This window comes from Macaca fascicularis, chromosome 9 (assembly GCF_037993035.2).
Source record: "Macaca fascicularis isolate 582-1 chromosome 9, T2T-MFA8v1.1".
Lineage (NCBI taxonomy): Eukaryota > Metazoa > Chordata > Mammalia > Primates > Cercopithecidae > Macaca > Macaca fascicularis.
Window position 1 is genome coordinate 35,950,257 of NC_088383.1, and position 16,419 is coordinate 35,966,675.

The 16,419-nt window shown below is 37.3% G+C and overlaps 1 protein-coding gene across 33 annotated transcripts in view; it reads left to right on the forward strand.

The window, feature by feature from the left end:
• The window catches only part of CREM (cAMP responsive element modulator), an 86,702-nt gene that overhangs the window by 46,713 nt on the left and 23,570 nt on the right, over positions 1–16,419 (forward strand). For 13 of the 33 annotated variants that reach the window (XM_015455767.4, XM_045361925.2, XM_045361926.2 and 10 more), the window contains 3 exons: positions 7,117–7,214; positions 7,363–7,505; positions 15,913–16,101. The exons of 5 other annotated variants lie outside the window; for them this stretch is intronic. In XM_015455767.4, coding sequence (XP_015311253.1) covers positions 7,117–7,214; positions 7,363–7,505; positions 15,913–16,101 — 430 coding nt within the window. The remainder of the gene's footprint in view (positions 1–7,116; positions 7,215–7,362; positions 7,506–15,912; positions 16,102–16,419) is intronic. 15 more of the 33 variants (XM_005564973.4, XM_045361929.2, XM_045361930.2 and 12 more) reach the window with 2 other exon arrangements.

Below are 16,419 nucleotides of genomic sequence, written 5' to 3' on the forward strand. Positions count from 1 at the left end.
CTCCTGCCTCGGCCTCCTGAAGTGCTGGGATTACAGGCGTGAGGACTTAGCCATTTTTGATAGAGCTATTGTTTAATTAAAATTCTGAGACTTGTACTTGAAAGATGATTAAAGCAATGTAAAGGATGATTTATGCCTATCAGACACCCATGAATCTTTGTTAAATTGTTTTTCTGTTCTCCAGAATAATCTGATTTCTTTGAAGCTGGGCATTTCCCCACAAAAAGTGAATGTGGACACCACCTGCCGTCTCAACCCATAGGTCTAGTTTGTGAGAATACTTGTAGGACCCCTGGATTTCCCCCTATAGTTTCAAGTTCATTGTCTTCAGATACCTTATTCTATGTATTTGGAAAAAAGAGTAAAACTTTGAGAGCCATTGGGTATCTGACAAGGTATCTTTGGGAGCTCCTTAATTCTAAATAGAAAATTATTTTGATTTGAGAAAATGTGGTATCTTCAGAAATTTCCACCACCCAGCTATGTGACTGCATTTTTTTAAAAGGAAAGGAACAGAGAGGAAAATCAAGTCACTCCACCCTCCTTACTTACCTGTGGATTGTCCCTGCACGTGGTGGTGGGTGGTAGAAGTGGTGGTGGAGCACTGGGTCCTCCAGAGAGCTCAGTCCGGAATCTGGCAGTAAAGATCATGTCCCAGTTTCCTGAACTGATGGGACAGAAGCTGGTCAATGAAGTCTTCTCTTTGTGTTATTTTTTTTTCTTTTGTTTTATGTAGTTATAAAGTATAATTTCCATTTTGCCAGTTTCTGACATACAGGCTCTGTCAGGGTTACTGGATATGTTTATTTTGTCTCTGCTGCTCTATTGGAGCTGAAATCTCAGCCTGTCTGAGCAGTTCTTTAAGCTGAAAGCCAGGATGGTAGGGGCTAGATTAGAGTGGAATAACTGTTTTCAAAGTGTGGTGTGCAGAACCCTGGGGGTGACTCTGAGACACTTTCATGAGGCTTGCTAGATCAAAACCATTTTTACAGTAATGCTAAGATGTTATTTTTCTTTTTCTCTGTTTTGATATCTGCACTGATGGTGCAAAAACAGTGGTGGTGGGGGAGTGGTAAATTGTTGGTGCCTTAAGTCAGTGACACAAACTGTATTAGTATTCACTATATTCTTCACTGCCATCCACTTGCAGTTTTTTTTTTAAAGTCAGTTTTACTTAAGAATACCTTTGATGAAGCAGTAAAAATTACCATTGCGTTAAACCTTGACTCTGAGTACATGCTGTTTTGATATTCTGTGTCCTGAAGTAGGACAGCCGCAGAAAGCACTCCTGCTGCGTCCTGAAGACCCGTGGTGTTCTTGAGGAAAAGCACGTGTGTTATTTCAGTGCCAAGATGAATTAACTGCCCGTTTTTCCACAGAACATCATTTTCTTCAAAAGAATGACTAATTGCCAAATGATGGCTATTCAAACTTGAAGACATTTCCTCAAAAACAAATGAAGTGAGCTTGTCAGTTCAAGGGAAACAACTCATGGTGTTTATTGTCACAAGCTTTTAAGGCAAAACTTTGAATTTTGGAAAATCTGCATCTGCCATTGTGAGCTTGACAATATTCATAGTTTTCTGATCAAACTGGTTATACTTTAATGAAATGTGATTTATAATAGTGTGTCATGAAATGCGTCCACATTTGGAAGATCTCCTGAACTCAGTGAGCCAGTATTTTCCAAATGAATACTTCAGGATGTTACAAAATCTTATGTGAGTAAAAAATTCATCCAAAGTACAAGACAGATCAATGGATTTTAATGTAATTGATACAGTCTCAGATTGTACATTGCAATTAACCCTTAAGAGACAACCAGTTGTCAAGTTTTGGTGTATCGATGAAGAATATCCATGATTTTCTACAGCCGCTATTATAATATTCCTCCCTTTTTCTAACATGAGTCTATGTGAGGCCCAGATTTTCTTCACATACCAACTAAAGCAACATATTGCAGCAGATTCAGTGTAGAAGTAGATACGAGAATCTAGCTGTCTTCAGTTAAATCTGACCTTAAAATAATTTGTAAAAATGTAAAATAGTGCTACTTTTCTCATTTTTTGAAAATATAATCATTTTTCATAAAATGTTATTTATGGTAGCATATATTATTTTAAAATGAGTTACTAAGTATTTTTAAAATTTTTGTTTTAATTTCCAATATGTTAAATATCAACAGATATAACCAGTAGTGTGCACAGCTGGCTTGTACCAGTGAAAGCCAATTGTATAATCTTTATCCGGCTTTGTGTTCAATGTCATCCATTGGCAGCTTGAAATCAGCCATAGTAGGAGTATTTACATCACAGAAATGAGCAAACACCACAAGTCAGTGTTCCTCCTTCTTAAGATCTAGTTATTAAGTGTTTACCAGCCCTCTACTGCATATGAATCACAGAAACAAAAGCTCTTTGAGGTCATCAGTAATTTTTAAGAGTGTAAAGATGCCCTGAGACTAAAATATTTGAGAATTAGTTGTGAGGAGAAAGAGTTATCTTTTGGGAGTTAGTCACCATAGAGGTGGTTGCCTTTTTATAATTCATACAGAGTTGCCTTTTGTGCTGGAAACATTTGTAGAATAAATCCCATGTTTTAAAACTTGTAGTTGTTAAATCTACTGGTTCCATAATGGGATGATGTTTTTCTTTTCCCTGGAATCTAAACTGGACGATAATACTCTGGGGGTAAGTGAGCTGAATTTTCACTCAGTAGTGAGAATTTTCACTCGTAGGCTACGTATTGGTTGCCTCTGTCCTGGTTTCTCACTATCTGTCCAACTGTTATCTAGGTTTAGATCAAGCCTTCACTCATGCTCTGGCACCTACACAAAGCCCTCACTTACTGTTTGGGCCCGTACTGATCTTTCTATTCTGTACTCCTATGATATTCAAGGCCTCTAAAGTGGAGCAATTAGTTCTATACTATTCAGCGTGCCATTGTTTCTTAGGTGCTAGTTTTATTCTACTTTCTACTAGTGCACCTAGTACAATGCTCAACACCTAGGTTCTCTTGACGGATAAAACATGTTTTAACTTTTGGATTGCCAGAGAAGTTTGTTTTCCAAGGGAATAATATTGTAAATAAATCTTAGTTATTTGTTATAAACACAGTTTTTAATAATTATTTTCAGGTATTAATATAAGTTGGAAATCATTGGTGTTCCTCAAAGTGAAGTCACACACAAAATCTTCCTTGAAAAATTGTTTTAGATCCTGTGGTTCTACTAACTGCACATGATAGACACTGGTGACTTATTTCCAAAGTCTTTGACTCTTGAGTAAGTCATAATGAATAGTGAATCTTAGTAAAATGAGTCAAAGTTTCTGAAATTATGCTAGCCTATAGGACAGAGGTATTTACTAATTAGAAAACCTGGCAGGTTTTGAGTCTAGAGGAGTGGTAGTATCATGCTTTCTGGTAGGGATCTCTGTTGAAGGAACTCAGGGAAGTAGTGAGAAGATGGCTGTTGTACTGATCTCTACCCAAAGCTAAGTGATAGTTCTGGCCTCTCTGGATGCTTGAGCTAGGGAGACGGAAAGTGTCCAGAGGCCTCACCAGCCTTGAAGGCATGAGCTTTCTCTGGGTCAGAGACACCAGGGGCTTGAAAGGTCCTGGAATTTCTTCAGCCTATGCCTTTTTAGTGGTTATAAGGGCATAACAGTGACTGTGATTTTTATCAGTCTAGAAACAACGCATCAGCTTACATCTAGAGTAACACTAGAATATCGTATGTCACACATTTAATAAAAATAATGCACTGGCCAGGCGCGGTGGCTCATGCCTGTAATTCCAGCACTTTGGGAGACCAAGGTGGGCAGATAACAAGGTCAGGAGATCGAGACCATCCTGGCTAACACAATGAAACCCTGTCTCTACTAAAAATAAAAAAATCAGCCCAGCATGGTGGTGGGCGCCTGTAGTCCCAGCTACTCAGGAGGCTGAGGCAGGATAATGGCTTGAACCCGGGAGGCGGAGCTTGCAGGGAACCAAGATCATGCCACTGCACTCCAGCCTGGGCAGCAGAGCGAGACTCCGTCTCAAAAAAAACCAAAAAAACAAAAAAAAACAACCATATTTAAGTTCTATCTCCAATTTCTCTGAAGAAGTTAGAGAGGATAGTTTATATGCTGGCCTAAGAAAGGCTTCACTGTTAGTAGTCGTGAGGTCGTAGTGAGGTAGTTTAACTGCTTTAGAACTTCGTGCTTGGAACATTCTTAGCCACCGAAGTATGGGCACCAAAAGTGATAAGAAGCATGTGTTCCTTAATATCTGTCACATCAGAAAATGACTGTTCCAGGACAGTAACCACCTACCGATGGTAAGTATCCTAGCTGGTTTGTCATTTCTCAGGAGCAGGATAAAGAGAAGTAGGGCAGCCATATTAGTGAGTGGTATTGCTTAAAACTAAGCAAAAACAATAACAAAAAAGATTCAACTTTAATCCTCAATGGTGATCGTTTTAGCAGGTTTCTGTAGCTGGATCAGGCACCGGAAGAGGCTCCCCAGCTGTAATTCTAGTGCAGTTACCTTCGGGCCAAACTATAGATGTCCAGGGAGTAATTCAGACACCACAGCCATCGGTTATTCAGTCACCACAAATACACACTGTTCAGCTTAACTTCCTTCCCGTATGGTTTCTCTTTTACTTTCTTGAGCCATTTTTTTCTCTTTCACTAATTCATTTATCATTTTTCTTTATGAAGCTTTTATGCACAAATCTTTTTATTAGATATTTGGAGGAATCTCTTTTCCTTGCTTAAGGTACTCTGTGTCCTGCTAGGTACGTAGGTTTCACTTCAGAGCTGCAGCTTTGTTGTCAGCTCTTCATTTGGGGACTGAGTAATTGCAGATGAGCAGTTCATGTCTTCTTCACATTGGTTTTCTGTGTTCAAACTCAGATTTATTTAGCGGTGCTCCCCAAGGGTGCTGAAAAATATTTTGAGGGTTCTTCAGAGAAGATGTCTGATAAACACAGTAATATAAAGATTATAGTACTGATGCTGTTTTCATGAATAATCACCTTAGTAGGTAGATACAAATTTATTTAAAATTCAGTATACATAATTCTTAGATGATTTTATTGATGTATCCTTCTCAGATTAAACCTTGGCTTTTGTAGATATAATTATTATTGTGGTTGTGATCCAGAGATGTATTTTACCCTTAACATTTCTTGAAGGTAAAACATTTTTTTCCATCAATAGATGTAAATTATTAAGTATGCATTTTTTTAAAGTATGCATCTTAATTACTGAATTTATTTTTGTTCCTTTTTAAGGTCAGTTATTATCCTTTAAATGCTGAAATTATCTGAACCTAATTGATGACCAAAAAAAATCTGTGAGGAAAAGGGAGACACATATACATAGTGTAGTCCTTTTCCCGCGTGTTCAAGTAGTTTATCACAGGAGAACGATGAGAGTGGCAACAAGATACCTGACGTGACAAATTCACGTATGTTAAAAGCTTGATTATCTTTGTGGCATGGGTATCTTCTCCTGTATTGCCCAAAAGTGTAAGAATAATTCTCATCATTATCTTTTTTTCCTGTGATGGCCCCTGATTCCAAGAGTTTCTAACTCTTTCTGACACTAATTATAAAACAAGAAAGTCTTTCCTACCTCTTCTTTGTTTTATGCCTTTTATTGGGGTCCACATATTTCTACTGAGTTTTAACCTGGCTGGTATTGGAAGAAAGTATTGTCTATTAATTTTATTATTTAATAGAGACAGAATTCTCAGTATGTTACCCAGGTTGGTGTTGAGCTCCTGGCCTCAAGTGATCCTCTTGCCTCAGTCTCCCAAAGTGCTGGATTACAGGTGTGAGCCAGAGCACCCAGCTGAAAGAAAGTATTCTCTTATATTCAGTAGGCTTTGTTTGGATTTTGTTAAGTGAATGATCTAATTGTCCTTGTAGAAAGAGGTGCCAGTGGATCTTGTCCTAGAATACTTAATCCCTCTGCATGAACTTTAATTTTCACCTTTTCTAAAATAGATAAATTAATAGCCTACCTCACCTAAGGGAGTTGTTATGATTCTATGACAGATGTGTGAGAGCCCGGTGTAAAGTGATAAATACTTAATATTTGGTGGTGATATATGATTATCTGAGGCAACAACATTTTTTTCAGTAAGTTCTGTTGATTGAGTGTGTGTGCTTATGTGTGGGGCATTCATGAGCAAAGATGCAGAGTCATATGTGAAGGTGAATATACACCTCCGTGTACTTTGGGAAGTATATATTCTTGCTTGCATTGTTGATATTTTGATAAGCTCTTTTGATTTTATCCAAATCAGTTTCCTATGTACTTACAATATGAAGTGAGTTTTGTAAACTCTGCTACCCTAGGCCCTCAAAGTATTAATAATTGACTGAATATATCGAAAGCAGTCATGTTGTTGAAGAGATTCATTGTTTTAGTTTTCTGACTTCTTTAATAATCATATCACTGTATTATTACTTGACTTGAAAAATGAAATCATGCTTAAAACTCTGATCTTTCTCTTAAGGAGAAATTCTTTATTTGGATCTTCAAGACCTACCACCACCAAACCCTAACTTACTCCTTGTAATAGAAATCCTAATTTTACCCAGGCTTGCTTACTGACTTGCTTATCTACTTAAATATTCTGTCTTGGGCCTATCTGATAGCTAATGTGAAGACCCAGCTCACGCCAGTGCCAGCTGTGTGAGAGTGGAGACAGCAGTGTGATCCAGGAGCTCTCTTCTGCCTTGGCCCCTTGCTGGCTCCCTCCTGAATCCGTAGGAGCACTTTCAGGTTGAGAGCTTAGGTCTTGGGTATTTTACATTTTGTTCTTTGCTGCAATGCCTCATTTGACATCCCAACCACTCTTTCCCTTGTATTTCTGTAGTATATAGTACCCGTATCATTACTTTCCACACACGTTTGTTTTATAACTGAAATGTTTGTGTCTGCACTTCCTTTCTTGAGCCAGACTCCTTTAGTGCAGATTCACCGTGTTGTATTGCTTGGTTGCTTCCACAGTGCCTGGCTCAGTGCTGCACACGCAGACTCTTAGCCTCAATTTTTTGAATGAGGGAAAAGAACATATATTTTATGATACATTTCAGAAAATCTTGTATTATAGGTAGCAACAATTGCAGAGACAGATGAATCTGCAGAATCAGAAGGTGTAATTGATTCTCATAAACGTAGAGAAATCCTTTCACGAAGACCCTCTTATAGGTAAGTTAACCAAGTTTCCTACTGTAAAGATACTTTTTCCAAAATGGTAGAATAATTATTCATCAAATCAATTCTTCCTTTATAGCTTTTCTGTTTTAAGAGTCAATTCATGTATCTTAGTGACTTACATTGTTAAATTATATTTTAGGAAAATACTGAATGAACTGTCCTCTGATGTGCCTGGTGTTCCCAAGATTGAAGAAGAAAAATCAGAGGAAGAAGGAACACCGCCTAACATTGCTACCATGGCAGTACCAACTAGCATATATCAGACTAGCACGGGGCAATACAGTATGTATGCTGCAATTCGATATGATACAGTGCTAGCTTTAAGTCTTCTCTAGTTATATTGAAGCAACTCAGGTTTTGGCATTAAATTGTTCCATTTTTAAGTGCATCAATACCTAAACTGTATCATTGAATGAAAGTATATGTTAAAAAGTGAGATATTTGTATTGACAACTATCATATAATTTTGAAAAGTAAAAATTTTAACTGCTGAATATAGAAGAAAAATTTGGAGTAAAAATAAAGGGAGGATTTTTTCCTACTTACATGTTTATATTAATCTCTAGTAAAACATTGTTTTTGTTGTCTTTATGATGCATGCAAACATAAATGTCTGTATTTCATTCTTGTTGGCTTCTGTTACCCACAATTACATACTATACTTACTAATCTAAGAGTTTTCTAAAGTATGTTTTCAATGTTTCACTACTCTCTGTTAATTGGTGCTACAGTTTTTCCTAAAAGAGAATGGAAAAATGATTTAAGTTTTTAAACTGTAGCAATTGGATAGATAATTTTATTTGAAATTTTACACACCAAAAGTTCTAAATAAACAGATACATTCACATTCAGTCTTGTGCATTTTAATGGACTGTTAATTCTGTGCTTTTAGCTCTGATTAAAGCACTAGTTTTTTCCCAAATGAAAAATGTTTGATACATAAAAATAGTAAAAACCAAGAGCTAGAAAGAAAGGAAAAAGGAAGAGAAAGGATAGGGATATCACATATCCTAAGCTAGCCACTTAGGTACTGGAATAATGTGATATTCCTGTCCTTTCTGAAGTATAAATTGTCCATGGAAATTGTCCAAATCAGTTTCCCATGTAATTATAATATGAAGTAAAGTGAGTTTTGTAAACTCTGCTACCTTAGGCCTTCAAAGTAATTCACTGAATATATTGACAGCAGTCATATTGTTGAAGAGATTCATGATTTTAGTTTTCTGACTTTAAAAAGAGCTACTTAGGTACTGGAATATATGTGATATTAAATAATGTGTTTATCCAATTAAGGTATGGAGATTTTAGATATATTCTTTGTTTTTCCTTTAAAAAGTAGCAATACCAAGGAAAAAAAATCTCAAGTCTTAATTTAAGTCCTGGCTACTAAAACAAGCTATAATTTTTAATATATGAGAAGACTTTATGTAGTCATTTTTTTTTTGGAGCTTTTTAGAGTTTTTCTTATAGCATTGGTAGATTTGCAGTTGTAAACTATTAAATACATTCTCTGTTGGTAATTGAGGGGAACTCCTACCATGATACCTAGTAGATCCGGGGTGTAGTATATTCACACCTTCTACAGGGCACCCAGTAGACTTGTCCAAAGTCAGTGTTAGGAAAAGAAAACTCCCCATCATCTGTAAGAAATAGACCTTGAGGTTTACATTGTCACTTTTTTATTACTTCTTTCGTTTACATGCTCTTTTGTCTGGCACACTGGGAATCTCTGGTGGGTTTTAGAACTGTAAAACTGAGTATGCTAATGTGCAAGGCCTGCTGGTGAGCCTCTGCAGCACAGCATGCAGGTTATGAGAGTGCTGAGTGCCTCGTCCTTCCGTCCCCAGAGGGGCTGGGCAGAAGCTGCTGGCACCTCCTGGCTGGTCAGTCCTGGCCTTGAGCAGCTCCATCTGCTCACCCTAGTGGGCTGTACACATATCATCATGTTCTGTTTGTGTCATGACAGGGAAAAGGTTGGAAGTGACTGCTGAAATGACACTAAGACTTCTCAAAGTGTTGGGGACCACTAAGATGCTGTCATCGTAACATTTCTCTGGCATGTCCTAATGCTGCTTAGGACTTCTGATAGAAACAGTGATTCCTTTACAAGTTGATAGGGAAGCAGATGCTGTAGGGTTAACTTGTCTAGATTATTAGCTGAAAATTTGAAATTATGAAAACGTTTGGGGTTGAAGCTGGAGAGGATGTGGGGAAGGAACCATGTTTGTGCCATTTGCAAACTCAATGATCAGAGCAAGAAGCTTTATTAAATTCACATCTCAGGTTTTAGTCTTTGAAGTGGGAATAATACTAAATTGCCAAACTCTGGGGTTCCTGTGAAGACAAAGGAGATAACGGGTAAAAGTAGGGGGAAAAAGGCATGCTACTATTGGCATGAAACAGAGAAATTAAGTTAGGTGTACCATTGTCTCATTCATGTTCATTGAACTTTCCCTCCAACCAGCCTCAATGGCTTCATTCCCTGTGTCCTTGGTGCCTGCTCACAGGAGGGGGCTGGCATTAGACCTTACTCTGTGTGTCTGTAGGGGGATGAGAGGAGCGGAGTCAGGAATTCTGGTTGAGAACTAGAAAACTGCATCTTTAGAAATTAGATCTTAGGCCAGGTATGATGGCTCCCACCTGTAATCCCAGCGCTTTGGGAGGTCTAGACATGAGGGTTGCTTGAGGCCAGGACTTTGAGACCAGTCTGGGCAATAGAGTGAGACCCTGTCTCTACAAAAGAATTTTAAAAATTAGCAGGGCGTGGTGGTATGCGCTCATCCCAGCTACTCAGGAGGCTGAGGTGGGAGGATTGCCTGAGACCAGGAGTTTGAGGCTGCAGTGAGTTATGATTGCACCACTGCACTGTCCAGCCTGGGCAGTGGAGTGAGACTCTGTCTCAAAACAACAAACAAACAAAAAAGCACATCTGTGTATTTGCCACATAAGAAGTCATGGACTATTTCTTACTTTGATTTCTTAATTTGAGCCTATACAGTATGATCCTAGAAATTATTTTGATAAGGATTTATAGTTCTGTGTGTATAGTCTGCAGGTAAAAATTGCCATTTATTGGTTCACACAGTGTGAATTTCCTTTGTTAAAAATGCATTTTGGGGACATTTAGTGACATTTATGTAGATAATTCTTTGATAAGTGAATACTAACAACATTCAAACTTTTTAGAAGACGTTTAATTGGACGGTAAACATATACTTACATACACAACATCCATTTTTATTGATCTTATTTCTTCTAGAACTAACTTAGCAGATATTAGTGCTTTAATGTTGTAGCAGAATGTCTAGAAATGGAAACAATTGCCAGTGTCCTTTGGTTTTTAGAATAGAGGAATTTATTTTACTAGAATTTCTGGAGCTTTTCCTATGTTTTTTCCTTCCTTTCAGCTGTAAATGTTTTTTCCTTCCCTTTCACCTTCCCTTTTAATGCTGTTTCATAACCTTTTATTATAAAAATTTTTTTTAGGTTTAATTCTTCAGCTTTATCCATGGATGGCTTTCTTCCAAACTTTGCTTTTCTTTTTTTCCAAGATTAGTATTTTATTAGTTATTTTTAATTTGAAATAATGAGTTAGCTGGTGTTTAAAAGAACTAAATGTGTATCAAAGTTGAAGAAAGTATATTCAAGTTTTCCCATATACAAGCAGTTACGTTTTTAATAGTTGAAAGATACTTGGCACAAGTTGGCCTTATTATATTGACTTACTATTATCACAAAAACTAAGAAGTGAAAGTTGGAATAGGCTACTCCCTGGGGAATAGGAAAACTAGCATAAAATAGACAGGGATCCATTATTACAACACCAAGTAAGTGAGCTCTACCTGCAGAATCCTCGCTGGAAGTACAGATCTTCGTGATAGGTGTGTTGCATAACAGTTGAGCGATGCTGGTCAAAGAAAGTCTTTTATCTCAGGAGCATATACCCGAGACATGGCAGGAGAAGAGAGAGCCTTAGAATGAACAAAGAATGTTACTTGCTGCATAAGACAGTTAAGATATGCAGTAAATGAATGAATATGTAAAAGCAACTGAGGAAATTAAAATGTTTGAAGCTTCCTAATTCATTAAATTTTCTCTTGAAACAAAGGTTACTTAAATCCCCCATCCTACTATACCCAACTTCTTCCTGTACCAATTAAAGACTATCACCCAAGACTTCAATTTTTTTTCCCCGTAAATGACCCTTGTCTCTGTTTGTGCCTACTGTATTTTACTAGGAATCTTATTAGAGTCTCTATTAACTCCTCTTTCTGGAATTCTTATACACGAAAGGTAAGTGGGTGGATCCAAACTGCACCATTATGAAAAGAAAAATGTGAACTTTGTGGATTGCTTATAAGAACTCAGATTTCTCAGGAGGCTCACGAATAAACACTAATTCAACTTCTTCATAAAGGGAATTGGAACATGATAGGCTTACACATTTGAAAGTTAATCCAGTTGCAGTTCTTAATAGTGACGTTTACATTTCTTTAGGGCAACTGTTTCAAAAATTTTTAAGGCACTACTTAATGTAACTCTGGCTTTTAAACTTTGGTGTTGCTATTCTTGTTAAAGCATGATTTAGTCTTTTTTCTGCTATATGCACCTCTTGGCTTTTAAGGTACAGGTACTCATAGGTACTCTCTTATGGTCACTCTTTGTATTTAAACCTGAGAATTCATTGGAACAAAGGTCTGTTTACTGCTCTTTTTAAAGTTAATGTAGTGAGATTTCATTTATGAATCTTTGCATTGCAATTTGGAACAAGAGTGGTTTTAAATATAAACATTTACATGTTTATGTATTTTAATTAGCTCATGTGTATAAGTTTAAGTTTAGAAGTATATAACATGGGCTGGGCGTGATGGTTCACGCCTGTAATCCCAGCACTTTGGGAGGCCAAGGCGGGCGGATCACCTGAGGTCAGGCGTTGGAGTCCAGCCTGACCAACATGGTGAAACCCTGTCTCTACTAAAAATACAAAATTAGCTGGGTGTGGTGGCGCACACTTGTAATCCCGGCTACTCGGTAGGCTGAGGCAGGAGAATCACTCAAACCCAGCAGGTGGAGGTAGCAGTGAGCTGAGATCACACCATTGTACTTCATCCTGGGTGAGAAGAGTGAAACTCCATCTCAAAATAAATGAATAAAATAAATAAATAAATAAATAAATAAATAAGAAGTATATAACATCACCAGGCTTAGTGGTTTGTGCCTGTAGTCCCAGCTACTCAGAAGGCCGAGGCAGAAGGATTGCTTGAGTCTAGGAGTTTAAGACCAGCCTGGGCAACATAGCAAGACCCCCATCTCTTAAATAAATAAATAAATAGCTAAAATAGAAGATGTGTCTAAATTCATTCAGTTAATTTCATCATTTTTTCTCACTACCTTGATTTATGTTTTTTGAAAGCACATGTTATGCTATCCTTGAATATTTTGAAACCTAAACAATTTTCTCCTCAAATCTCTGAATACAGACAGGCCCACATAAAACCTATTTCCAGGATCCTGAGGCATTGGGAAATCTTGTTTCTTGTCAGATGAGAGAGAACATTTTCAATGGGAAGGTCCTCTGTCATTTGATAACAACAAAATCAAGAGCACCTTTGGTATAAAAAAGGAAAATGAGGCTAAACGTGCCTGACTTAATCAGTAGAAATGTTTTCTCACTAGAGCCAGTGTGTGAGGGGTGTGTGTGTGTGTGTTTAGCTTTTGTTTTCCACATCTAATTATATAATGACCTCACCAGAAAATAAAATGAGAAGCAGATTCTTGATGTTCGTATCGTGAAAACAAAGTTTTTTGATCAAACTGTGGGGAAATATTAGTGAAAGAAAAAAGGAAATGAGTAAATCAAAAAGAAAGAAGAGAAAAAGGAAAGTAAAGATCTTTGTTATCTACCTGTTTCGGGGTTCTTACCCCTGAGGGAGCTACTCTCACCTCAGATTGACTTGATCTAAAAGCTTGATAATTACATTGGTGTTGAAAAACTAGGTTCTATGATTAGAATTTGAAACCATACCTCATTTAACTCCTAGATTCACAGGTGGCTTAAGTTGTTTATAATACCATCTGTCATGAGGAAATGATAGCCATTCATTCATTCATTCATTCTGTTTATTGAATGGCTGCTCTGTTCTAGGCTTTGTCCTTCTTTTTTTTTTTTTGAGACAGAGTTTCACTCTTGTCCAGGCTGGAGTGCAATGGCGCGATCTTGGCTTACTGCAACCCCTGCCTCCCAGGTTCAAGCGATTCTCCTCCCTCAGACTCTTGAGTAGCTGGGATTACAGGCATGCACCACCATGCCTGGCTAATTTCTTGTATTTTTAGTAGAGACAGGATTTCTCCATGTTGGTCAGGCTGGTCTTGAACTCCTGACCTCAGGTGATCTGCCCACCTCAGCCTCCCAAAGTGCTGGGATTACAGATGTGAGCCACCGTGCCCGGCCTAGGCTTTGTACTTCTAACACACCGTGGTTACCTGACCTTAGGCTGTTCTTTTCTAAAGCACTATTTCTGTGACATCAAATTAATTATCAACTGAAAAATACATATTGAAATATATGACAACATACAAAATTTACTCATGTCTAGCCACAAAGGGCCAAGAAAGCAGTGTCTTTTGACATTTTTATACTTATAAGAAGTTAGATCTCCCTCAAACCCTTTTACTGTGAGGGCTGAATCCTGAACCCCATGAAATCTTTGGAAAGCCATGGTTTAAAAATATCCTGTTTTTAAAGTATGTACAGAAAATACTGCTCTAGATGAGCCAGATAAAGTGCTGTTACATCAGGGTATCTCAGCCTCAGCTCTGTTGACATTCTGTAACTGACTTCAGTTTCTGCCACACTGGCCTGTCAGTGAAATAAAACACAGAGAACACAGCATGTGGAAATCTTTTTAAAAATGTTAATCTGTCTTCCTGTGTAGACACTGGCACCCTAGGTGAAAGAAGTGAAAATTTGTTGTTGTTACTCTTTCCATAATTCTCATAGGTTTGTCCTATGTAAGGTTATTACCTAAGTGCTTTTTTGCCTACATGCTATTAAAAATGTTTGGAAATGACTTGAAAGTATTCAGAGTATATTTTAAACACTACTTTACGCTACTGTAAGGCATTTACTTTGATGTATAGATGTCATGTTATTCTGGTGATGTGTTTTTAAAATCTTTGTTGTAAAGCCTAGTTAGGTAGTTTATATGTGATTTTTTTAAAAAGCATAGCCTCTGGTACCATTTAATACCTACTATTTAAAACATGCAGTTGGAATCTTTATGTTAAAATATACAGACCTTCCAGATATTTTAAATAATACTTATCTATTAGAGTGAAATTTTTGAAACAAAACATTTGATCAGTTATTCTTTGGAAGCTTCAAGTCCATTAATACGTCAACTTTTAAACATGACTGGCAAATCTCAGTATTTAAAGGGAATCTACCTCATATTTGTTGCCATTAGCTGTAGTTATTTGAGACACTTGGTAGAGATAAATATTGTAGCACAAATCCTTTTAGTAACAGTTACTTTTTAAGGACCTTTCCAACTTGACATTTTATATTTCAGGATTCTCCTGACAGACAAAATGGCAAAGATTACACTTTTCTAGACTTGAGCTTTATAACCAAAATATTTTAATATAAATTTATATATAAATATATGTATATTTATAACATATATGTTATATATGACATATGACATAATTACATATATAATTATATATTTTTATATAAATATATATAAAAATATGTTGGTTATATATATAATTGTATGTATGTATTTCTTTTTTTTTTTTTCTTTTGTAACGGAGTTTCTGTTGCCCAGGCTGGAGTGCAGTACCGCGATCCAGCTCACTGCAACCTCCACCTCCCGGGTTCAAGTGATTCTCCTATCTCAGCCTCCCGAGTAACTGGGACTACAGGCGCCTGCCACCACGCCTGGCTGATTTTTGTATCTTTAGTAGAGATGGGGTTTCACCATATTGATCAGGCTGGTCTCAAACTCCTGACCTCAGGTGATCTGACCACCTTGGCCTCCCAAAGTGCTGAGATTACAGGCGTGAGCCACTGCACCTGACCTATATATTTCTTAAAAACTACTTTCTTTTGATGACAAATTAGAAAAGTAGTTAGCTGAATGAAGGTACAAATTCATTTTAATTGTAATATTAAATGGGAATTTTTCTCTTTTCTTTCCTTTTTTTAGAGACAGGGTCTCCCTATGTTACCCAGCCTGGCCTCGAACTCCTGGGCTCAAGCAGCCCTCCTGCCTTGTCCTCCCAAAGTGCTGGGATCACAGGTGTGAGCCACCACACCTGGCCTTAAATGGGAATTTTAAATGGTAGAAGAATGGTGTTTGTAAGGAAAAACATCTGAGAGAATGGAGAAGACCAGGAAGCTGGACTCTCCCTGTCTGCTTCTCCACTCTTCCTCTTGAGTGATGTAGTTAGCTGGATGCTAAGGAGTAGGAACACTCCATGGGCTCTATGAATCTCAAACAGTTATTTTCAGGTGTTTATAAGCTTTTCCTAGCGTATTGTCCCATGACGAATTCAGCATAGAAAATAAGGGTAACCTGAGAAAGAAGCAATGGTAATAAATAGACCCAGAGTATATTCTTCCAGTAGGGGATTATTAAAAATAAATCTTGAAATTCTCTAATATTTCTTTTCTTTTTCTGTTAAGTTGCTATAGCCCAAGGTGGAACAATCCAGATTTCTAACCCAGGATCTGATGGTGTTCAGGGACTGCAGGCATTAACAATGACAAATTCAGGAGCTCCTCCACCAGGTGCTACAATTGTACAGTATGCAGCACAATCAGCTGATGGCACACAGCAGTTCTTTGTCCCAGGCAGCCAGGTTGTTGTTCAAGGTATATTTTATTAATCTAATACATTTAGAATACCTATGGATTACTATATCACACCACTGAGTGGTAATTTTATAGTTTTCTGAAATATATCAAAGGTAGATGGGGGGGGTTGGGACGCACTTAAAAACGCTTACAAAAGAAATATTTTAATACATTAAATAGCAAATTAAGTTTTATCATTTTTCACCTTTTAGCAGGTTTTACTGGCTCTGGAGAAAGGCCAGATTCAGAGTAGCATGACAGAAAAAGAGAGAGAGAAACATGAATGAATTTTTTGTTTTGTTTTGTTTTGTTTTTGAGATGGACTCTCACTCTGGT